Below are 24148 nucleotides of genomic sequence, written 5' to 3'. Positions count from 1 at the left end.
GGCTCTGATGTGGGGCTCTATCTCACAAACTATGAAATCAACAGTCGGATGCTTAACTGAGCCACCCAGGTGTCCCTCTCCCAAATTATTAAGTTAGGTCTCAACCATGTTCCTATTCCTAGAGTAAATGTATAGCTAAATCCCACTAGAAGTGCCTTTCATCACATTAGATTCTCCATTTGAGCAGCAATGTGTATATACTTTGAAAAAGCATCAGGCATCACTGTTTTACTTCATTTCACATCTATTAAGTTTATGCCTGGTATCCTATCAGATGAATAAGCCATTATTTTGTTTAGTCATAACATTTAAGCAGTCTCCAACTTTTTCTCTGTTGTAAATCCTAGATTTAAACATCATTATAAACAAATCTCTATAGCTTTTGGATCCATTTCTACAAGTTGATTTGGATTAAAGGGTGCACATGTCCTCTGGAATGCACAGATTTTTTCTTAATAGTTACTGTATAGACAAAGAGCACATTTCTCTGTGGTCAAATTCCCTGGAGTCACTGGTAGTACTTTCTGAGTAGAAAGGCAAACTATCTTATCATTTGCTTCAAAGACTGCTATGTGGTTTTCTCTAAGAACTTTTAAGTTAAAAAATATATACATTATATTTCTATCCTGGTTATGTTGCTGTGTATTTTTTAATTCCAGAGAGAATTTATCCAGTTCTGTAAAACTTTGTACAGTATGTTCCATGAAGATCCAGAAGAAAACGAGTTGTATCAAGCCATTGCCACAGTAACCACTCTGCTGCTGCAGATTGGGGAAGTGGGGCAGAGAAGTAGCAGCTCTGGAAGCTGCTCCCAGGAAGGTGGGGAGGAGCTGCGGGCTTCAGCTCTTTCTCCAGACCAGGACTCGGTTTTTGCAGACAACAACGCTGGGAAGACTCCCCAGGACTCCCGGACATTTACTGAAGAGGTAGAAGGGGACTGGACTGTCTCCCTTGAACATATTTTAGCTTCACTTCTGACTGAACAGTCATTAGTAAACTTTTTTGAAAAGCCACTGGACATTAAATCGAAACTTGAAAACGCCAAGATCAATCAGTACAGTCTCAAAACTTTTGAAATGAGCCGCCAATCACAGCCTGAACTCAAGCTGAATAACGTGTAGCAAGATAGCAGTTTACTGAGAGGAGTCAGCCATACCAAAGCCTTGGACCTGTTTTGTAGGGGTCAGCCCCTCAATCTTCATTTCAGCCTAATTCATTTTGAGTGTATTTTGCAAGCTGGGTATCTGGATGAGCAACCGGACAGCCAAAACTGTGGCCAGGGGAACTGATGCAACCCTCAGGCATTTCTATTTATTAAGAGAATTATGAGTTGGATCCCATCAGTGCTATAGGGAATCCATACATTAGTTCCCTTGATGCTGTAACTTGCTGTTTCACTTTCATCAGATTGGCTGAAATGGGCACTTCTGCTGTGACGCTAGTATGATTTCGTTCTCAGATGCAACAGAAGAGTTGGATGTATCATACTAACCCAGAGACAAAAGCCCAAGCTCTCATTCTTCACTTGGATAATGGGAGAGGTTACAAATCAAGTTCACTTTCAAGATCCAAGAGCCACTATCTGTGCAATTGTATTTGGCTTTCTTTTGCACTAATTTTGTTTCAATGCTGGTAATTGAAACCATTTTAATATATTTGGTTGTACTCTGTCCTTCCAAAAATGTTGTGTACAAACCATGCTTTCAATGTTGGCCTCTAAGTTTTTTAATAAGAAACTTTTGTATTGACTTGGTCCTTGTTTATAACTTATTTGTGTCTAGAGGTATCTCCACCATTATCCCCACCCAGTCTGTGTTCTCAGTAAATAGTGTAGGTGTTCAACTCCCCACAGTGGTTACGTATAGTACCATCACCCCTGGGGCTCAAAAATGAAGCACCTATTTACAATAGCATTCGATAATACCAGGGGTGTAAACACTGATGAAATAGAATTCCTCCAACACAATGCTTTCAGGCTGAATTTAGTGGATTTTATTATTGTAACCATAAACTTTACCTCTGAGCTTTGGTTCCACATAAATGGGGATTAAAAATACTTCAGGGGGCCATTGCAAACAAGTGAGCTGTACATATAACATGATCCGTATATAAAAGCCTTAATCTGGCTTAATCCATCAAAAATCAATTACTATTCTATACCTTTTGAAGGTATACTCAATACAAACAGCTTAATTATATTAAAAAATAGTTTAAGAAGCTATCAAATATATTGTCTTAAGATATTTCCATCATTTAAAGATGTTAAAATATGTAAAGTGGCCAATGGCGATTGAGTTCTACATGGCAGTCTCTAGAAAAATCTTTCCTAGAATTACGTATACCCCCAATGTCCCAGATAACCTAAAAAGGTTTTCCCAGGCCACGATGCACTTCAGAATCACTTTTAAAACCTGCTTAGGCTCTACTCTACCCAGATACTCAGACCCCAGGTGTTGGGGAGAAGGGGCACAGGCATACCCTATAGGAAAAGCTCTCCAAGCAATCCTATGTAATTGGCAACTGCATAAAGATATTTCAGTTGACTCTTGAACAGCATAGGTCCGTTTATATGTGGATTTCTTCTTTTAATGTTTATTTTTGAGAGTTTGAGGGGGGAGGGGCAGAGAGAGAGGGAAACACAGCACAGAGCCCGACGCAGGACTTGAACCCACCAAACCGCGAGATCATGACCTGAGCTGAAGTCAGACACTTAACCTACTAAGCCACCCAGCACCCCTACATGTGGACTTTTTTGACAGAGCACTGTAAATTTATTTTCTCTTGATTTGGTTCAACATTTTTCCTTCTAGCTTACTTCATTGGTAAGTCTATTAAGTTTTGGGTACTTGACTGTGGGAACTGGCACCCCTAACTCCACACTGTTCAAGAGTCAACTGTACATGGCAACTAGAAAGGGAAAACCAAACAGAAAGGCAGTTTTATACCTTTATTTGATAATCAGCAATTAGTTCTCATCCACATTAACAGTCTGTAGATCTGCAAAAGAAGTGAGAGTCAGTCAATTTCCATCCTCACACCTCACACTTTAACATTCCAAAACCTTCTCTTGAAGGGTGGAGGCCAGTATTACATGACCTTTTTACAACCCAGCTATGGACCTGTTTTGTATCTTCCTGCAATTTCCCACACCATGACACAAAGGTTTACAGTGACTATTATGCCTGTTACCCATTTCCCTATAAGAAGGATGCAGGGCACATAGGTGCATAATTAAGTATCTGTTGGGACAGATGAATTCAGGTTCTAAAAGGGCTAAGACTGCTTTTCTAATTCCAGCAGCTTTATGGGATTTCAACTTACTTTTAAAAGTGGTGACAGGTACATAGGTAACCAATGTATAGAGCTTGTTTGGTGAATCCTCATCCTCGTTACGTTTTCTGGACAGCCGCACACGGATACGGTATGGAACATTCCTAATAAAGATATAAACATGCTAAGTCAATGCCTCCTATCAAGAAAATAACTGCCACTGGTACTAACACCTCCTATCCCCTCATCTGTGTTCTATCCTTTATCTGAATCTGATCAGGCACTACAAGTAGACAGTAGTTCCCTGGAAAAGAAATACCCACAAGGTGGACATTAAATGCTATGGTCTCAGGATATACATCTGTCTCAGCAGGCAGCAACCACTGACACTCAACCTACGCTGAAACATGGATCCAAACATGCTAGGTCTTTTCCCTCTTACCAACACCCAAATCTTAATTATTATAGGATTCATCTATGTTCAATGTAAATTTGGAGAAACACCACACACTGATGGACACATTCAACACAGAAGACTAGTGACTGTTCAGTTTCTCTACCTTATGCACACAACCCTCTCCTCTCACCCAACCTTAGCAGCATTACAGCAGACTATCTCCTTTTACTGGTCTGAGGACATGAAACATTCTGAAGCAATCCAAACCTCAGGACTCTTCTTGGCTTTTGTGCTCCCCTCCCCCCATCATCTCAATGAACCTCTTTGGACACTCCCTTTTTTAGACATATCTTCTCTACCAGAATGCTCAATGACAGCAACTGCAGGGCTGAATCTCAGGTCCCTCTGTCATTCCCCTAACACCAGATGCAGACAGCTCCCTCCCCCTGCTCTAGTCTTAATAATCACCTAGATCCACACCAGCACCATTCCCTTTAGCTGGTCTACTCCAGCACCTTATATCATCCTCCACAGCAAAAACCACTGTCCTGCTTATAAGGAGGGCTTGGCACTATTGACAATTGGGCTGGATAATTGTGGGGGTGCTGCCTTGTGCACTGTGGGATATTTAGCAGAGCCCTTGACCTGTGGCAACCTCTAGTAGTGACACCAGAACTGCCTACTGCTGAAAACCACTGTACCATAGGTTTCCCATTATGTCTACTAGAACCAAACTCTTTGCCATGAACAACAAAATGTCACATAGTCTGTTCCCTTCCTAACTCTCCATCTTCACTCACTGTTCAAGTCACTTCACCATCTGTACTCCCATCTTCACCAACCTGTTCCAGCTCACACCAAGCAAGTGTGCTCTTTGTGCAATGCTCTTACTTGACCCCAACACTGCTGGCTCTTTCATCATCTAGGTCTCAGTTCGAATACCACATCAAAGGACTTCCTTGCAGATGCCACCCCACCCTTTGAGTCATCATCAAATTTTAAGGAAATATTTCCACTGAACTTACATAGACTATGCAGAGTTGGTTAACCTAGTGTAATTGTAAAAGTTCATCTTATAACATAGATAACTGTAGCACCTTATTCCTTTGGCCCAGACAGCTTTGTTGAGCCTGGTGTCGATGCGCACATCTGGGGTTCCCATCTCCTTCATAGCAAATTTCCGGATCTCTTTGAGTGCCCGAGGGGCACGCTTCTTGAAACCCCTGAGATTCAAAGAAAATAAGTAGAAAATTAAATGAAATATGTAACATATGATGTCCCGTTTTCACGAAACAAATCTAAACCAAAGCCTTAAGGCAATAATAATCCTTTCCCCCCAGTGTGCAATGCCCAAAAACTAGTGTTATACATGGGAAACAGAAAATGCACAATCTACTTTCAATGATGTGGGATAAGAGCTCTGCATATGATCCTAAGAAATGCTAACACACACACAATTCTTTCCTGATAAAACACCCTATGCTCTAATACCATCTGCCCAGCAAAATCAAAGAACAGGATATACTTGGAACATAAAATACATGGATTATAAAACTAAAAGTGTTCTCAGATCAAAGTATACATTATTTGTCATATCTTAAGACATGGCATGTTTTTGGAAACTAAACATTTCCTCTCAAGAGATATGAAAACCACAGTCAATTCTTGGAGCTCTTAGCATGTGTCAGGCATGGTCATTAACTCATGTCTGTTTCAACGGAGTTAGATATCATTAACCTGTTGTTTATATGAGGACACACAAATTCATCTGAATTTCATGCTTTTAAATAAAAAAGTGTTGAAAAAGCAAAACTTTACTACACACTGAAATGGCCAAGCATTTGGACAAGTGAAGGCCATTTCAAACGGGAGCAGAGACCCAAGTCTAAAAAGGTGCCCCACCACCTACGACTGAAGCTCAGAGAAGGGGCCATGTCAACCATTCACCTCTATAACCCAATGCAGGCCCTGGCGCATTAATAGGCACTTCACTTGTTAGATGGAAGTGAATTTTATGAAATCCAATATAACATACAGAGCATGGTAGATTGACCTAATTCTGCTCTAAAACCTTCAGTGATTTTCCATACTTACAAAAGATGACCCTCGTGCCTCTTACCATCTCCCCTGCTCCCTTTGCTCCACCCTCACTTAGCTTCCTTGCTATTTCTAGAACCCATCAAGCAAGTTCAGTTCATTCATGTAAACACCTGACCATCTAGAAATAAAAGGTGCCTGAAATAACAGCAGTAGGTACAACTGCTATATGTAGGTGAAATATGGAGTAAAAGAGATGGTATCAAGTACCACAGAGAAAAAATTAACCAGGGAAAAAAGAGGGAACATTAGGGAAAGGGAATGCAGGTTTAAATAAGATGGCCAAGAAGATACTAGAGTCTAGATCTGCAGATCATGAGAACAGCAATTTAGGTATCTGTGAGAAAAATATTCAGGCAGAAGGAAAAAAAAGCCACACACACACACACACACACACACCCACCCACCCACCCACCCAGCTACTGGTATGATTAAGAAAGTAAGTGGCCAACTCATGTGGAATCTGAGCAAGGCTAACTGTAACCATTTAAGTGAGAGAAATGGTTGTGGGACGAGGGCAACTGGTCCCAATGTGGCAGGCAGGACCAACAGGACATGCTCACCTGACAATGACTGAAAGGGGGAAAAGCTTCGAGAGGAATGGGAAAGTTAGGCGTGAAGATGAACGCTAGGAGCTTGGTTTGGGACATGTGAATAAATACCCAAGCCAATAGTAATTGGATATATGTGGCCCTGAGACCAGTTACTATTACCCAGCATAGATAGAAGACAGACAGAGTCCTGGGGCTCTTCAACATTAAGAGGATGATGAAAGGAGGATTAAGAGGATGTGAGGAGGTACCACAAGGTTAGCAGCTAGAGGAGAAATAAGAAAAGAACAAGACTGTGGAATCTTTGGATGTAAAAAAATAATAAAGCATTCCCACAGAAGAATGAACAATGTACTGTTAAATGTTACTTATCAAGCAGGCACTGAGAAATGAATAAGGATTCAGGTCTTCACTTGGGGGTTTTAGAACAAAGCATAAATTGCCTGAAGAACTTGTTTCACACCTACACTTTTCAAATGTTCCATCATCTGTGTGGCCTTTAAAACAGCACGCACTTTCACAGATGACTGACTTTTCACCAGGCGCTTTTTACCATTTTGAATCTTAATTTCTTACTAAAGTAAACTAGAAGGACAGGGTCTTTGCTTTCCCAATGAATCTGCAGAGCCCAGGACTGTGCCTAATATAGTCAAGTGCTTGATATTCTCCCAAACAAATGTATGAATGTCCCAAATAAAGGGGTGAGGGGAAGGAAATGCGGTTATTCCCAAGAAGCATCAATACAAAAAGGCACTGGATTTCAGGGCACTTGGGTGGCTCAGTTGGTTAAGTGTCTGACTGGCTCAGGTCATCTCAAGGTTTGAGTTTGAGCCCCACGTCAGGCTCTGTGCTGACAGCTCAAGAGCCTGGAGCCTGCTTCGGATTCTGTGTCTCCCTCTCTCTCTGCCCCTACCCCACTCACACTCTGCTTTCTCAAAAATGAATGTTGGAAAAAAAAAAAATTAAAAAGCAACAAAAAACCCCAGTGCCTTCAACAAATCTCAGAGATTGCCCCAATGGCACTGTGGAATACAGGAGAAATGTAGGTGTGGCAATAATCCCACTTATGCACAATCTTTCTGTGATGGCTCCTGTTATTAATTATGGAATGGTGACTATCCCAGGCATCCAGAGTTACAGTAGATGAAAAAACCAAGTAGTACTATATTCCACTTGTTAAACCAAACATACTTCTCCATCAGGCATTTTTAATATTAATGTGACTACATCACATTACAGTGAAAGAGCCTACTTTAGGCAAACAATAAAGGAATATTCCAAGACAGGTCTGTTGGCCTCAACTAAAGTATAATCATCTCCCTCAATTAAGAACCTTGGAAGGTGTGGTTCAGAATTCCAGCCTAATAAGGAAAAAGAACAAAAATCCTTCAGACTCTTCAAATTCCTTCTCTGGCCTCTACTGACTTGTGTGCCCCCAGTATAGCATTACAGCCGGTATCAGGATGTCCACCATCAGACGATTCGGAGGCTGATCTGCTTTGAATGGAACACCAGCACTGAGAGTTACTTTGGTTCTGATCTGGATGCTCCTCATGAACTGAGAGGGCATCTTCCTGCAACAAAAGTGCTGGTATCCTAAGAGGACAGATTTGTAGTTTTGGTCATTTACTTCTGCACTGCCTGCATTTTCTGAGAAAGACCTTACAGGAGAAAAAAAAAAGATTTCTAAGCATTTCAAAGGAAGACTGAACAAGTACCCCACCCCAACTATTATCTCATCACCTTGCAAGTCCACTGCTATTTCAAGATCTATCCAAAGAACAGTGATATGGTATTCCTTACATGAATGTGTTTACTATTAGTTTGTGTGTTTAAAGTATCTAAGATTAAAGGTGACTTTAAAAAGGGAGACAGAAACACGAACTTTGATGTCTGATCACTGTATTAGGGGAATCTGGCCTCTGTGCTGATCTTCTAAGAACCACACTAAGTCAATTTCTCAAAGAAACCTGTTAAAATGACTTAGTATGACTCTGGCATTAGGTAGTCCTCTGAATTAAGATTCTGGTGCTGATGTTCCTGTGTGCAGGCAAAGGAGGACTGGAAGAATGGTCAAGGAGAATTTTGTAGGTATACCCCAGAGTACCGTGCTTCTCAGTGAATAAAGACGTATATACATACCTACAAAATTAGGACATGGGAAGCAGGGCTATCAATTTGACTAGGACTCACTACTTTTCTCTGGACCAACTACTATTGAATTCTCTAGCCGAAAGAGGCTTTGGGGACAGAATGTCTGTTTCGGACCTCACTTCTATTTACGGATAGTTTGAAGTCGATATTACAACACACACGTTCTGGTCTTGTTTCTGCACACACTTAGGCCTTCCCAAAAGCTCTTCACCAACAATGCAAATCTCCTTACAGCCACCTTTTCTCATGCCCTGGTCCACAACTTTCAGCCAAAATGGCTCCAGGTTTCTGGTTTCTAGGTTGTCAGTCATACTCCACCATTTTAGAGAATGGTTAAGGGGACCAGAATTTGTACGGGTCTTTGCCTTAAACCAGTTAACAAGGTGTTGGTTTTTCCAAAAGGCACAGACTAAAAACCATACAGACAAAAAAAATCCCAAGAACTAGAGCATTCAAAATCATTCTCAATATTCTTGTATGTCACAAGTCCACAACAGCCATGTGTCCTTTGCCCCAAGAATTTAGCTACCACTTTGCTCTATTGCTCTGAGGAGCTTAATACTGAAACTTTAGAATGACCTCAAAGGATCAGGACGTTCAGGAGGCAAAGTAAGGGACTCCAATGTAGAAGTTTATAGGCAGTCCAATTAAAATTTGGTCTTCATTTTGGAACTCTATTTTTAATCTGACCAGGTGTTTAGCTAGACTGCTATAGCTAACATGCCAATCAAAATTAGTGTTTAGGCATTAACAGGCTCCACACACATTAGAATGTTGTTTTATTTTTACTGAGAAATACTGCCAACAGACTACAGAATGGAAAGCAGATAATACTTAAAGCCAAGAAACTTTCCAGCTTGTATCAACGTTATTTCTAAAATACTTTTTTTTTTTAATGTTCATTTGTTTTTGAGAAAGTGTGAGCGGGGGAGGGGGAGGGAGGGAGGGAGGGAGGGAGGGAGGGAGGGAGGGAGAGAGAGAGAGAGAGAGAGAGAGAGAGAGAGAGAGAGAGAGAGAGAGAGAGGCACACAGACAGAGACAGAGACTCGGAAGCAGGCTCCAGGCTCTGAACTGTCAGCAGAGTCCCATTTGGGGCTCGAACTCAAACCATTATAGATTGAGCCACCCAGGTGTCCCATATCAACGTTATTGCTAATTTGTGTGTGTGTGTGTGTGTTTTTGAGAGAGCATAAGCAAAGGAGGGGCAAAGAGAGAGGGAGACAGAATCCAAAGCAGGCTCCAGGCTCTGAGCTGTCAGCAAGGAGCCTGATGCAGGGCTCAAGCTCCCTGAAAGCTCATGAACCACAAGATCATGACCAGAGCTGAAGTCAGATGCTTGACCGACCAAGCCACCCAGGCACGCCTCAGTGTTATCTATATTTAAAGATCAGTGTGAAAATCTCTTCAATGCCTGAACCTAGGATCAATCATCTTCTCATTTCTGTATTTGCTTTTGGTGTCTTTTGCGTATAGAAACATTTTGTGAACTTCAGAATTCAGGAAAGATTATTTACTGTAAGTCCAAGTTGAGCCTTAAGGATCATATCTGGTTAAACCTTGGCAGAACTACTTGAAAAGTTTTTGCAAACTGGGGCTATGGATACTGAACCAAAATAATTTTTTTTCTTCAATTTAAGGTTACTTTGTCTCTCCTTACAAGGATATGATTAAGCCAAATAGAAAATATGCATACATACTAGTGGGGGGGGGGGAATGCGCTTGTTTGTGGATGTTTTAAAATTAACAAATATCGTTTCTTCAAAAAATACTCCAAATAACAGTATTCAATAAGGGGTTGGGTCTCCATTCTTAGCAGTAAACTTAAGAACTTAAAACCATACAGACAAAAAGTCCCAAGAACTACAACATTCAAAATCATTCTCAATATTCTTGTACATCACAAATCCACAACAGCCATGTGTCCTTTGCACACATATTGCCCTAATACTCTATTGACACATTCTTTTCTTGTCTAACAGTCTCATTTCTGGTATTACAACTCAACCAGGATGTTAATACATATTTGTGTCAGGAACTAAAAGAATCCCCTCTAAATGTCCACATCCCAGGAGAAACGGGAACCCTCTTGCACTGTTGGTGGGAATGCAAATTGGTGCAGCCGCTCTGGAAAGCAGTGTGGAGGTTCCTCAGAAAATTAAAAATAGACCTACCCTATGACCCAGCAATAGCACTGCTAGGAATTTATCCAAGGGACACAGGAGTACTGATGCATAGGGGCACTTGTACCCCAATGTTTATAGCAGCACTCTCAACAATAGCCAAATTATGGAAAGAGCCTAAATGTCCATCAACTGATGAATGGATAAAGAAATTGTGGTTTATATACACAATGGAATACTACGTGGCAATGAGAAAAAATGAAATATGGCCTTTTGTAGCAACGTGGATGGAACTGGAGAGTGTGATGCTAAGTGAAATAAGCCATACAGAGAAAGACAGATACCATATGGTTTTGCTCTTATGTGGATCCTGAGAAACTTAACAGGAACCCATGGGGGAGGGGAAGGGAAAAAAAAAAAAGAGGTTAGAGTGGGAAAGAGCCAAAGCATAAGAGACTGTTAAAAACTGAGAACAAACTGAGGGTTGATGGGGGGTGGGAGGGAGGGGAGAGTGGGTGATGGGTATTGAGGAGGGCACCTTTTGGGATGAGCACTGGGTGTTGTATGGAAACCAACTTGACAATAAATTTCATATATTAAAAAAAAATAAAATAAAATAAATGTCCACATCCTGGATTGAATACTCCTTTTCCAGTTAATTGCTTAGCTTTACGGGGGTCTAGAGACATTTAAAAGTTTGCCTTCCTATATGCATCTTTTACCCTTTAGCCTGCCCAAGTTTATTCAGTTACAAAGCACCCAGTGAAATCATTTTATCATCACCAAGTTCCCCCAACTGGTTCTCCCAGAAACTACAATTCAATCTTGTGTTTCCAATCACGAACCTCCGAGGATTACGCTTTAAACCCTATAAACCTTAAACAGGGGACATGGAACAGAGATCCGAATTTTTAGCTTTTAACTAGACAGACCTCAGAGTGACAGCCAGACGCGTGAGTTCAGAAGCCCCCAACCAGCAAGGCATCGGGCCGACTGCAGACATACTCACACTCCATGGATGCGCTTGTGAATGTTGATGGTGTATTCTCTGGTCACTACCTCGTTGATGGCAGAACGGCCCTTCTTCTTCTCGCCACCCTTCTTTGCGGGAGCCATCTAAACCCAAGCGACAAGGAAGTTCAGACCAGAATGGGACCAGCACAAACCAAAGTCCTCCCTCCCTCCCGAGCCCGGCCTCACGCTGCCACCCTCAGGGCGCTGCCGGTGCAAAAGGTCGTGGCAAGCCCGAAACCCCAGGTATTGGCAAAGCCAAGTCGGCTTCCCCGCGGTCAAAGCGCCGTGCCCCTCAGATGCTCCCGGAGCCCCAGAAACCCCTGCAGGCTCGGCTCCCGTAAACCTGGCCACTCTCCTTCCCAGGCTACGGAAACCCACTAAACAGCGCGGGTTCGCGTCCCCGAGAAAAGCGGAGTCCTGGACCGGCTTAGAAGAAATCTCGCGGTCCCGGTCAGCACAATCCCCAGCGAGGATGGAAGCAGATTATCGAAGCCGAGACCCAGCACCCACACTCACCCTGCCAGACCCGGGTTGGAAAGGAAGACCGCGAGGTATTGTGGGAGAGGGAAAGCAGCGTCACACGTACAACTTCCGGGTCGCCTGGAGGTGGGTGGAAGAGGGAGGCGAGGCTGTGACGTAAGCGGCGCGCGTCCGGGGAAAAGCAAGCACACTTTGGGGGCGGAGCCGGGGAGGGCTGAGACTGCGCGTTCCTGCCGCGCGCTCTCGGCGTCTGCCTTCTAGTAGCCTAGTTACCTCCACCGCGCTGTGGAGGTGCGGCAGGGTCTCTCGCCTCTGCCCCTAAATCTTCAGAGGAAATAAAGCCCAGGCCCACAGCTGGATGGGACCTGGGGCGGGAAAAAAAAGACTCTAATTTGTTTTTCCCATTCTCTCATTGATTCGGCCGACGTTTGATGAACCTGAGTGTGGCGCCGCGCCTGGCTGCCCTGGCGGCGCCCTCGTCGAGCAAGGACACTCCTGAATGGGAGTGCTTACTTACTGTCCTGGACTGTGGAGCCACCCGAGGGTCGTGTCCGGCCCGATGCATGGGTGGGCCGGGGGTGCAGAAAGCAGGGAGGCTAGTGCTGCGCTGAAAGGATGGGCAGGAGGTAGACCGGCAGAGAAGTGGAGCGTGGCAGGTGCACCGTCTGAAGCAATAGGGCTTCCTAGACTCTAGGCGGAGAGATGAGGTAGTGTGGGGCCTTACTCAAGAGTTTTACAAGTAATGCATCATTGAAGTTATCAGGAGGGCAGTGCCATGGTCAGATTTGTTTTAGAATTAATTCAGTTACATTGTGAAGAATAGATTGGGAGCAGGTGGGCAAGATCGTAGCAAGAAAACTAGTAGGAACAAGTTATTTACATAAGAGACAAGTAAGGAGTTCTGAACTAAGGCAGTTGCAGTGGGATTGGAAAGAAGCAGACTGATTTTATAGATACAAATAGGTAAAACCAAGAGGATTTGGAGAGAGAAAACCGGTGTAGACTCACTACATTTAAGAGATGGGGGCTGAAGAAATTAGGAACAAGTCATTGGAGCAGTAGGAAAAGATTTAGTTGAACATGTTCTAAGTCAAAAGGAAGCCAAAGTGGTCAACACGTTCTAAATGCTAGAGTTTAAGGAAGGCAAAAACATGTACCCACTAGATTCTCCAAACAGGAGAGTATCAGTGATTTTAGCAAGTTTCACTACTGGAGCAACGGGGAGTGGGAAAGAGCCAGATGAGGACAGAGTAAGGACTGAGTATGGGGCTGGGTTGCTTTCTACCTGTGTTGTCCCTTGGGGCACAAAGGCTAGGAGAGAAGACATACTGAGGAAGGGGGATCAAAAGGCAGGGGAACTGGGGAAGCAGTAAGCAGTCCAGCTGAACAAGTGGATTAGATATGATGTGAGAGACGATAGGGAGCTCTGAGGAGATGCCCAGAGGGATGATTCTAGAGCTTCCCAGAGGCTTAGGAACTGGGTATCACCAATCTGGGGATTCTAAGACAATCAGTTTGATCCATGGATCCGTGCTTTCCTTATTGTAAATGAACTCCCTTTTTTCACAGGAGCACACCATTTAATGGCTTCTTAAGACAGGGAGGATGGGAGCTAAAGTTGTTGAGCCCTCACATACCTGAAGGTTTTTATTCAACCCTCAAATTTATTAATGTTTTGGCTTGTATGGAATTTCAGGTTGAAAATAACTTCTCCCTACTGTTTTGAAGGTATTCTCCATTGTCTTCTTTCAGAGTGGTTGTTGAGAAGTCATGTGGCCTCCTTGGTGATCTGTTTTATTTTCTCTGAAACATTGTAGGATCTTCTTGTATCTCTAAAGTTGTGAAATTTCAAGCAAATAGACCCCACCAGTGGAAATCTACGAAATGGCCCTCTCAGATGTCAACTGTGCTGCTTTAAGTCAAAGTTGAACAGACATAATAAAAACCATTTGGTCTGAAGGACTGATAATCATTAGCCTGGCTGGGGGGGGGGGCTCTCCTGTTTCAGTTTAGCCCTGCAGGCTCTTCCACCTTCTTCTCTCTCAAGCCTCAGGGGTCAGGCCAGTCACTGCTGGCCTCCCAGAGACCAAAACCTTTAAGATGAACGTTTTTAGCTGGGTTTCTCTCCCATGTCTTTTTACTTTTAGTGATTACCAGGGAATCCTTAAAATGAGACAGGATTCGAATGCTTCCCTGTAGGGGCAGCAAGGAAGAAGATGCCAGTCTCGAGGGGGCAACAAACCCGAAAATGCTGAAGGGTCTTTTTGGGTAGATTGTGCTTAGGAAGGTCCAATGGGATTTCCTAAGAAAAGCCACTGAAAGATTGTTAAGATGAAAGGGGTGTGGTGGTGCAGAAGGAAGGCACTAAAGGAAGATCTGTCCAGTAGTAGCATTCCAAAGCTTGCGTATTCCAGAGTTACATTTCAACCGCTTCTTACGAGCCAAGGCTTTACAGTTTTCCGAAGAGAAAGGTCATGATTTTTTCTGGAAACAAGACAGGGTTACAAAGCCACCTTTTAAAGAGCGGAATTAAATGAATCAAAATCTTAGGGATTGAACTTCCACTGATGTTATGTGCGTTTATTTATTTATTTTGCTTTTTTTGATGTTATGTGGGTTTAAAGAAATGTTGCACAATAAGAGTTTTCTGAGTTTATCCAGATTCTGAACATGTATGAAATTTAAGCAATGCTAAACTAAATTAGTAACATGGTTTGTACTCTGCCATCTTTCAATGGCTTCCAGCTTGAAAATCCTAGTACAATAAGTATGCTGCTTCCATTAAAAATCTTGATTTATTTAGGATTCTGACGGCCAATTAAAATACAAATACAGAAAAATCAGATGTATAATAAACCTTCGAATTTACAGAACAGTTCAATTGCCAAATAGTTCATCTAGTTTCACACAGACTTTTTTGTGGTGTCTAAATGTGGTGTCTTTCCTGATTGGATTATGCAGGGCTGGCAGTGTGGGTGGTAAAAGAATTTACCCAAGGCAGAAAGGTGATAGAAGTTTACTGAATACACCACAAGGGAGCTGCAAGCAGGACAGCAAAAGAGAGGCTGTCTGCAACAAGATGGTGGGGGCTGTTTTAAAAGAGGGAAGGTGAGGAGGTATGGTGAGGTATGGAATGACCCCTTTTTTGGTAACTGAGCCTGGTTGTATGTAGCCCTTTGGTTAATTGCAGCCTATGGATATTTTGAGGTGGGTCACTTGATGGGCTTGTCTGTAGTCAGCCATGGGGCCACTGTCTGCCTTTTCTATATATTCCATTGCTCGAGCCTGTTTGCCTTAAAAGCAGCCTCTACATTTTTCTTTTATTATTAAGTAGGCTCCACGCCTAACATGGAGCTCGAACTCATGACCCTGAGATCAAGAGTCACATGCTCCACTGACTGAGCCAGCCAGGCAACCCCTAGACTTCTCATTTTAGAAAGAGGGTTCACTTCTGATTCCTTTAAAGAGTAGTAAATGATCCTAAAGCATGCAGAACATTGAGACTTACCTTTTTTTGGGAATACAGCAATTGTGTGAACAATAGAACTCCTTTTTTGGTGACTTTATTTGCATAGCCTCTTGTGCCAGCCAAAAGTGATCTTTGCCATGGAACAGAGGAGCTACCCCTACTTCACAGGGAGGCAGGTAGAAGCACAGAACTATAGCAATGGAACAAGGAAAGAAAGTTCTCTTGGGCCAATGTTTACGGAAAGGGCTGTGCTGAGCAGTGCCATCTCCGTGATTCTCAATCATGGTGTGCCAGGGCACCCTTATGTCAGCGTGATGAGGCCTCATGGGGGGGGGGAAATCTGTAGTTGGCAGAAGTCTCCTAGATGCTGCTGTTATATCTCCCCCCACCAACAAAACGTGTGTACACACCTCTCACACACAGACACAGAAACCCCATGCACATCACTGATAGATCTAAGTGTTGGCAGTTGGAGCCCATGAAGTCCAGCCCAGGTGAGTTTAATTATGAGTCGTGACTGCTTTGATGCAGATTGTCTCCGTCAGATCCACAGATTCCCTATGTCTAGAAGGCTGAGATGTTTCCAGGGGCTTTTGCTGTTTCTGTTTGTTGTGCTGTCATCTTTATACCGTTGTCGTTTTTTTTTTTTTTTTGGCACAACCTTTAATTATGAAGGTCAGAAGCCTGATGGGCTGGTGCATATGTTGCAGCTCAAAAAACCTGATTTATTCATTGCTTGCTTTCACCTTTTTGATATCTTCGATTATCCTTAGAAATGTCTTGAAATTAAAAAAAAAAATGTTAATGAAGAAAAGATGTATGCATGCATGTATACCAAGGGACAGAAACTGCCTCCAGAGGAAATTGTACAAATTCGTTAATTTATTACAAAATTTCCACTCACAGAAAAACACAGGAAAACTTTTATACTTTTATATTTGGGAAAGGAACTGGCGTCTCAGATACAAAATAATTTACACATAATCCATACAATTTTATTTTATATAGAAATAGGTCATTATTACAACAGCTGTACAGTTCACTACACTTCGTCTTTTAATTACATAAAACCTTTTTCTTTAGAAACATCTCAACATAACAAAACATACAAAAAAAGCAAAGTGCATTTTGAAAAGGAGAATCCAATCCTCGGTCTTATCATGAAAGATCTGTAGAAAGATGCAGCATTCTGACTCAAGGGGCCGGTGCGTGGTGGGGTCTCCTCGGGGACCTGGGGCTCCACAGGCCTGTCTGGCTTGTGGAACCTCTTCCTCCAAAGTCTCATAGTTCCCGACAGAATTCCGGAACATCAGCTGCATGATTGTGCTTTGCTTTGAGTCGGCCTTTGTAGTTGCAATCAACCAAGTAAACAGGAACAGTCCAGTGTTATATTTAGGGGAAACAATAATCACCAGAACGGGCATGGGGTGAAGAACCTCCTTCCATTAGGTTTTAGGCCAGAGGGTGTGGGTCTGCAGCCTGGTGAAGAATGACCAGCTCTGCCATCTGATTGGTGGGCTGGTTTTGTTACTGCGGTCTCCAAATGAAGTCAGGAGACCTTATTATTTTTAAAACCTGAAAGTGCCTAAGTTATCTCCTCTGTGCAGCTGTGCAAATTAAAACAAAAACAACCATTTAAAAATAATGAAAAATAATCTCTTTATTCTCTCTCTTCAACAGATCTCTGACCCAGTGCTTCTCGAATGCAAAGAAAAGAGGGTCAAGAGAGTGAAGGCCAGCTAGCAAGCGTGGACAGACCACAGCCGGCTAGAGGGACCAGTGCGCTCTCTCAGGAGGACGCAGCGAGCCGTGCCACCTGCTAAGTCAACTGAGTAACGACACTTACGCGGGGGCACTCGGTTCCCATCCGAGTATGGCTGTAGAGTGTGCCCGAGAAACACACAGGCAAGGGAAATACGGCCAGTACTCTGATCATGTGTCACATGCCAGCTGCTGTGCTCCGGAGAAGGTTACCATCCAGGAGTTCTGAAATGTATGCAGTGTGCATAAAAGCCAAGGGTTTAAAACTCCTCTCCCCCACTCCTGTGGCCACTCCCATTGTCCGTCCATTGGTTAAAGCTGATTGTGACCCGACTGAGGTGCCAGGGCACTACCGGGGCGGCTGCTGGAGGCCCGAGGACTCAGACAGGCTGCTGACCCTTCGGGGTGGGCGTGGGGGCTGGGGTGGGGGTGGGTAGCCCAGGGTCCCTGGCGGTTGCGAGTAGGTGGAGAGAAGTAGGGAGTCCTGCTGCTCACTGTGCAAAGAGGTCGGTGCCTGTACCTGCGAAGAAGAGACAAAGGGCTCCAGAGGTGCCTCTGTGCTTTGGCAACTCCTCCGCTGAGATGCTGGGGCGGCAATGCCGGTGTGGTCAGACTACAGGCCTCACCTCCATGGCTGGGAGGGGGGCGGGTGGGATCTTGTGGTGGCAGGACCTTGGGGGTAGGGTGGGTGGGGAAGAAAGGAGCCTGAGGCTCCCCCAGGTGGGTGTGAATTCGGAAGCCGAGCACTAGGGGTTCCTTTGGGCCAGTGGGCCAGGGACTAGGCTTTGGGGAATGGTTTCCTGAACATGTGGCCTATATGTTTTGGGATGTTGGAACCTGAGACCACATGCAGATAACTGACAGAGCAGAATCCAAACACACGTGCAGTCGGCATACTTTTCACCACGGTCCCTGATTCGGTAACTACTTCCAAATACTGCCATTCGCCAGCATCTACTGGGCAACATCCTCATTTGAAGCTCAGAAACTTCAACTGGTCAAACCCTAACTTTGGAACCGTCAGCCCCATCTCCCACTATTCTCGTCTATGAAATCTCCCCCATCCAAACAACCCAGGACACCACAGGCACACCTGCCCCTCCACTTTTGCTCAGGCTGTCTCTCTTGTTGGAACACTGTCCCTTCCTGTCTTTTCACTCCATCCACACCTCAGCTCTGCAGCAGGTGCCGCCCTGCCCCCCCCGCCCCCCCCACCCCGGCCTCGAGTACTTCCTCCACGAAGGCCTCCAGGCACAGTGCTCTTACCTGGCACTAACCCAGAATCTGACAGCTCTCTGTGACATCCCCTCTCCCCACAATGCACCCTGAGGCCCCTGAGGGCAGCAAACAGGCCCAAGTGCTCTGTGTATTCTTAGCACCACATCTTGAAGTTACAGGTGTCTGTGAACATGTGTGTTGCCAAGGCTGAAGAAAGACACAGGAGGCCTCTAACTCTGCCCAGACCATCCCTGTCTTCTCACTTCACCTGAACCCATCCAAAAATTGCTTCTGTGTCCTGCAAGATGACAAGACATGCCACACTGAAGTCTAGAGTTGGATCCCACTATGCTTGAGGTCAGAGAACTTTGAAAGGTATATCACAAATGGTTTAGCATCTTTGGAATTAAATTGTATTCAAGACCTTCAAGGGTGACTCCTTTCATCTTTATCCCTCTATCCTTAAAATGTCTCAGTCACCACACTCTCCTGTGGCTTTGAAGGTGCCCAAGCACGGTAGGCAGAGTGACAGAAAAGCTATGCCCTGCCCTGTGGTGGGGGCTGGAGGCCAGGAAGGATGTACACAGGACAGGGTCAGGGCTGGGGCAGGAAGGTGCTCTGGGCATATGTCAGAGGGAAGGCCAGAGCCCAATCAGACACTTCTGTCCCATCTGAACTCCAATTACTGGCTCTCAGGCTCCAGTGATTTGGCACTTGCTTGAAGTAAGTGGTGACCACATGTAAATGTGCCCCACATTTCCCTGGAAAGCCCCAAATTCATGCCACATTATTGTATTTATCAGGCAAGTTTGATGTATCTTTAAACATGGTTTAATTTTATATTTGTATCAGACTTTGTGTATAAACACACTAACAAGTCTGACAAACACAGTAGTCAGTGTCTGATTTTTGCTTTAAAAGTAGAGCAAAAAAAAAAAAATATGGACACTATAATAAAAATACGGATCTATGGGGCATAATGGCTGAGTCTAAGTTCTCATACTAAAGATGCACGGATTTTATAAACTTTAAGTATTATAAACTTCATAGACTGCAAAGATTCAAATGCAAATCTATGTGGGGCTTATTTCGGAACTGAGGACTAGAACCACCCTGAAAGCAAGGGAGGGAAAGCCTGCCAGGCCTCTGCCTTGGAGCCGGGCCCTGTGCCCTCACGCATGAGTGCGGCGGTGCCCACCTGCAGGAAGTGCTGTGCCTGCTGCGGGGCCTGTGCGGGCTGCAGGGGTGACTGCCTGGAGGCGGCGGCGGGGAAGCTGGGCTGAGGCACCGCCTGTCCCATCAGCAGGACGGGGGGCGAGGTGCTGCTGCTGGTGGTGTGCATGTCTGCATTTTGAAACACGGCCTGGCTCTGCGGATACCTGTTGGGTCACACGTGGGAAGGAGAAAACAGACTTTTGAGAAAGAGGTGTTCATGTGACACCAACAGCACAGGCAACGACAAAAGGACACTCAGACTGGACTTCATCAGAATTGAAAACTTTGATGCCTCAAAGGACGTTATCCATGGATTGAGAAGGCCACCAATGAAAAATATTTGCGAATCATATATCTAATGAAGGACTGATGCCCAGGTTATTAAAAAAAATCCTACAACTCAACAACAATAAAACAGCCTGACTAAAAATATAGGCAAAGGGCTTGAACAACATTGCTCTTAAAAAGGATACCAAAAGGATAGCCAATCAGCACAAGAAGAAATGCTTAACATCCTTAGTCATTAGGGAATACAAATCAAAATCGAAATGAGAGACCACTTCACAGCCATCATAATGGCTATTATGGAAAAAAAAACCCCACCAGAATAATAAGTGATGACGAGGACATGGAGAATTTGCAACCTTTGTGCACTGATAGAAATGTAAAATGGTGCAGCCACTCTGGAGAACAAGACGGCAGTTCCTCAAAAAAGCTTAGAATTACCACACAATCCAGCAATGTCACTTCGGGAAATGTACCCAAGAGAAGACGAAAGGCGGAACTCAGGCAGATATTTGTACACTCATGTTTGTAGCAACAATATTCACAATAGCCAAAGAGTAGAAGCAAGCCTAGTAGCCATCGATGGGTGAATGGATAAGCAAAATGTGGTATATAAATATAAGGGAATATTATTCAGCTTCAAAAAGGAAGTAAATTCTCACACATCCAGAGCACATGAAGTAATACTAAAGGAAGTAAGCCAGTTGCGAAAGGACAAATACTGTGTGACTCCACTTAGATGAGATTCCTAGAGGACTCAGATTCATAAGAGACAGAAAGTAGACCAGTAGGGATGGAGGGTACAGGGAGTGGGGAGCTAATGTGTAATGGGGTTCAGAGTTTTAGTTTGGGAAGATGAAGAAGTTCTGGAGATGGATGGTGGTGATGGTGAATGCCACTGAACTGTCCACTTAAAGATAGTAAAAATGGTGAATTTTATGTTGTATATATATTCTACCACAATTTAAAAAATTAGAAAAGGAAAAGGTGTTGATGATAATGGTCCATGAACAAGAGGCAGAAGAAGGCCATTTAGGGAAAGCTCTGGAGGAGCACAGACCAGGAACAGGTGTTTAAAGACACCACAGAGAAGTTCATTTTGTATTATATATTCTGGAAATGTGATTTCTTTCTATGAGGTCATTTGTAACAAGGTGGAGCATTAGGTCATATCTGGAAGAGACGGTAGAGGATATGGGGAGGGTGGCAATCATTGGGTTGACGGAAAATGGCAGAGTTCTGGAGGAAAGAATGCCCATTTTTGCCTAGTTCACTGCATTTTAAGCATCTCTGGAACGCGATGTAACAAGAGTCTTTGTTTTGTCTAATTGAGAGCACCATCAGAGAATTGAAAGGCAGCTCCTGAAGTGCACATTCCCCATCTCTCTCCATCACGGGGTTTTTATCAGGATAAAATGAAACAATACAGGTACCAGCCCCTGCCTCTCAGAAATGTTCAGAAAACATCCACTGTTACTACTATAACTGGCTGAAGGAGGACATGGGAGGAAGGGCTTCTGGGAGCTGGTCTTAGGGGATGGCTCTAAGGATGGCCAGGCCTAATTAGCTAGCCCTGTCCTAGTAAACTTCAGACACACACTCAACCAATGTTTATGCAAAAAAGACGTCTGTGAGATAGTTCTGCCTCGTGTCAAGAGCTAGGAACTGTTTTCCAGTAGCTTTCCGAGTATCCATTCCTAGGTCTCCAGTGACCTTTGTCCCCGGTAATTAATGCAATAGTAGAGCAAAGCTGCTTCTGGACGTGGGGGCTGCAAGTGGTGAAGAGTCTGTGGAAGGAGACACAGAAGGTTGCGTGTCTGGGAAGGAAGGAGAGCCCACATCTGCAGGGTTTCACAGTCCCGTGGCTCAGCACCAGAACCACAGAGCTGGAGAGCTCCAAGTGTCCAAGTATGCCTGTGGAATGTGCCAGCATCTGCTGGTCAGATGGAGCCATGGGAACGCCCTGGGGAAGGGGATCAGGCTGCATTTACCTGGGATGTTACTGAGGGCAAAGGACCCATAAAGATATCTGAAGATGATGACAGACAGGGGATATAATTAATTGTTTTGTTCAGGTCCTGTTTTAAGCATGGAATGCTGACACACAGTTTGATCTTCTTCAATGGGAAATGGAAGAAGAGCTAAGGGGGTCTCCTTGCAAAGGGTGTGGGCACACTTTGACCTTGCCTTTCGTGTGAGACGCACAGGAGCGCTGCTGGTCCAGGCCGATGAGAGCCCTGCCAGCCTGAGACCACTCAGTGCAGTTCTCTGCCTCCTCCCTCCACCCGGGGCCACCTACTTGACTTGCCGTCCAGTCCTGCTGACCTCTGAGGGCTGCCTCGCATCACAGGACCCAGGCATCATGGGCTGGATGGGCTGGCTCAGCAATAGCCTTGGAGCAGAGGAGGAGATAAATGGGAAACTTGAATCAGCACCCAAACTGTAGACCCGCTGGCTGACGGCAGCACCTGCCCAGCCTGGCTGGGCCCTGTCTGGCTGCCCCTGACACCCACTGTGCCCACTCTGCTCTCAGAGGAAGATGAGCGCAGCCATCCGAGACCCCAGCCCTCTCTTGCCACTTTGTTAGCTGAGACTGGGAGGCAGCAGAAGGGAGGCTGAAGTGGTTACTGTAAAGCTGCACCTGAGCTATCTTTTAAACGAGGGCGATCTCAGTACCTGAGCTGCCGATCATGACCAAAGTCTGGGCTGGGCTGGCACTGGCTGCCATCCTGGGAGGCAGAAGCAAGCGTGGTCAGGCTCAGAGCTGGTGGGAGCACAGCCGTGGTGCTGCTGAACTGGGGCGTCAAGCTGCTCACTGAGTGGCCACTTCCCTGCATCATCTGTGAGCTTCTCATTGGCCGTGGACCCTGGAGCCATCATGTTAATGAGAGAGGTAAGACTTAGACTCAACTCAGGTGTCATCTCTCCAGGAATCCTCCCCAGAACCTCTTTCTTCTACCTACCCTGGCCCTTCCTCTTAGGACCCACTACTTTTCTTTGTTGTGGTTTTGTTTGTTTGTTTGTTTTAAGTTTATATATTTTGAGAGAGAGAGACAGACAGACAGACAGAGAGAGAGAGAGAGACAGAGAGAGAGAGAGAGAATATATCCCAAGCAGGCTCCATGCTGTCAGCATGAAGCCAATGCAGGACTCAAACCCAGAAACCATGAGATGATGACCTGAGCTGAAATCAAGAGTTGGATGCTTAACCAACTGAACCCCCTAGGCACCCCTAGGACCCACTAGTTTTTGAAGTATTTTGATCCTGGGACTGTCCTCCCCATTGGATTATAAACACCTCAGGGATTCTTTAAATCCCTTGGGCCTAGAACAGTGTTGGGCACTCAGCAAATAAGGAAACTGTGCATGGAACTACCTTACGCTTCACAAATTCTACTCCAGACACATGGACCTCCTTACTGTTTCTAACTCATCAGGCCTCAAGGCCTTTGCACTGGCTGATTCCCCCATGGAGAACGCTCTTCCTCCTAATACTGGTATGGTTCATTCTCTCATTCCATCAGGTCTCTTTGATTGAATATTTTCTACTCTAAGAAAAGGCTACCTATTGAAAACTCCAGCCCAGTGCCCAACCTTCACCTGTGTTCTTGCCCACACCCCCCAGCCTTCACCTGCGTTCTTGCATAACCATTTGACATGCTGTCATCTTTACTCGTTTGCATCTCTCTCCTGACTTGTGTCAGAGATGCTGTTTCCTTTTTTGTTCACTGCTTTCCCTCAGTGCTTAGCACACAGTGAGCACTTAATAAATACTTGTTGACTGAAATCTTAAATGAATGATGGAATGGGCTTGGATTTGCTTTTTTGTTTTTCGGGTTTTCCAGTTTTGACTGACTGTCCATTCATATGATGGCACCACAGTGTTTTAACTCTTGAGGCATCTTTGAAAATTTTCAATATTGGATAGTGTAGGCCCTTCCTCAGTTTTTCTTTTCCAAATTCTTCTTGGCTATTCTCATTAATTTTTCTGTTGACCTTTAGAACCAGAAGGCTGCATTTTAAAGGAAAACCCTCAAATCTGGGTGAAGATGGGCCAAACTATTAAATGTGGACTTTTCCACATTTTATTGTACATTTATCTGTACGTTATCTGTTT

General features: G+C 44.4%; 3 protein-coding genes across 7 annotated transcripts in view; 1 reads left to right on the top strand and 2 right to left on the bottom strand.

The window, feature by feature from the left end:
* The window catches only part of TBC1D8 (TBC1 domain family member 8), a 112816-nt gene extending 111068 nt beyond the window's left edge, over nt 1-1748 (top strand). For all 5 annotated transcript variants that reach the window (XM_086701350.1, XM_086701349.1, XM_086701348.1 and 2 more), the window contains one exon: nt 660-1748. In XM_086701350.1, the coding sequence (XP_086557476.1) occupies nt 660-1121 (462 nt within the window). In that variant the 3' untranslated portion in view covers nt 1122-1748. The remainder of the gene's footprint in view (nt 1-659) is intronic.
* A 1184-nt stretch (nt 1749-2932) lies between these two features.
* On the bottom strand, nt 2933-12229 carry RPL31 (ribosomal protein L31). The gene is made up of 5 exons (XM_086701352.1): nt 12120-12229; nt 11599-11705; nt 4765-4890; nt 3322-3434; nt 2933-2997 (listed from the first exon to the last, which is right to left on the bottom strand). The coding sequence occupies exons 2-5, from the start codon at nt 11703-11705 to the stop codon at nt 2966-2968; spliced, it is 378 nt and encodes a 125-aa protein (XP_086557478.1). The 5' UTR covers nt 12120-12229; the 3' UTR covers nt 2933-2965.
* Nucleotides 12230-16414: 4185 nt separating this feature from the next.
* Nucleotides 16415-24148, bottom strand: part of NPAS2 (neuronal PAS domain protein 2) — a 163203-nt gene continuing 155469 nt past the window's right edge. The window contains exons 18-21 of the mRNA XM_086701345.1: nt 22708-22898; nt 22331-22423; nt 19730-19910; nt 16415-17833 (exon numbers count right to left, since the gene is read on the bottom strand). Coding sequence (XP_086557471.1) covers nt 17663-17833; nt 19730-19910; nt 22331-22423; nt 22708-22898 — 636 coding nt within the window. The 3' untranslated portion in view covers nt 16415-17662. The remainder of the gene's footprint in view (nt 17834-19729; nt 19911-22330; nt 22424-22707; nt 22899-24148) is intronic.

The sequence above is a fragment of the Puma concolor genome, chromosome A3 (genome assembly GCF_028749965.1).
Source record: "Puma concolor isolate L17-30 chromosome A3, mPumCon1.1.hap2, whole genome shotgun sequence".
Taxonomy (NCBI): Eukaryota; Metazoa; Chordata; class Mammalia; order Carnivora; family Felidae; genus Puma; species Puma concolor.
Note: the sequence above shows the minus strand (reverse complement) of the source record. Positions and strands in the feature narration are given on the sequence as shown.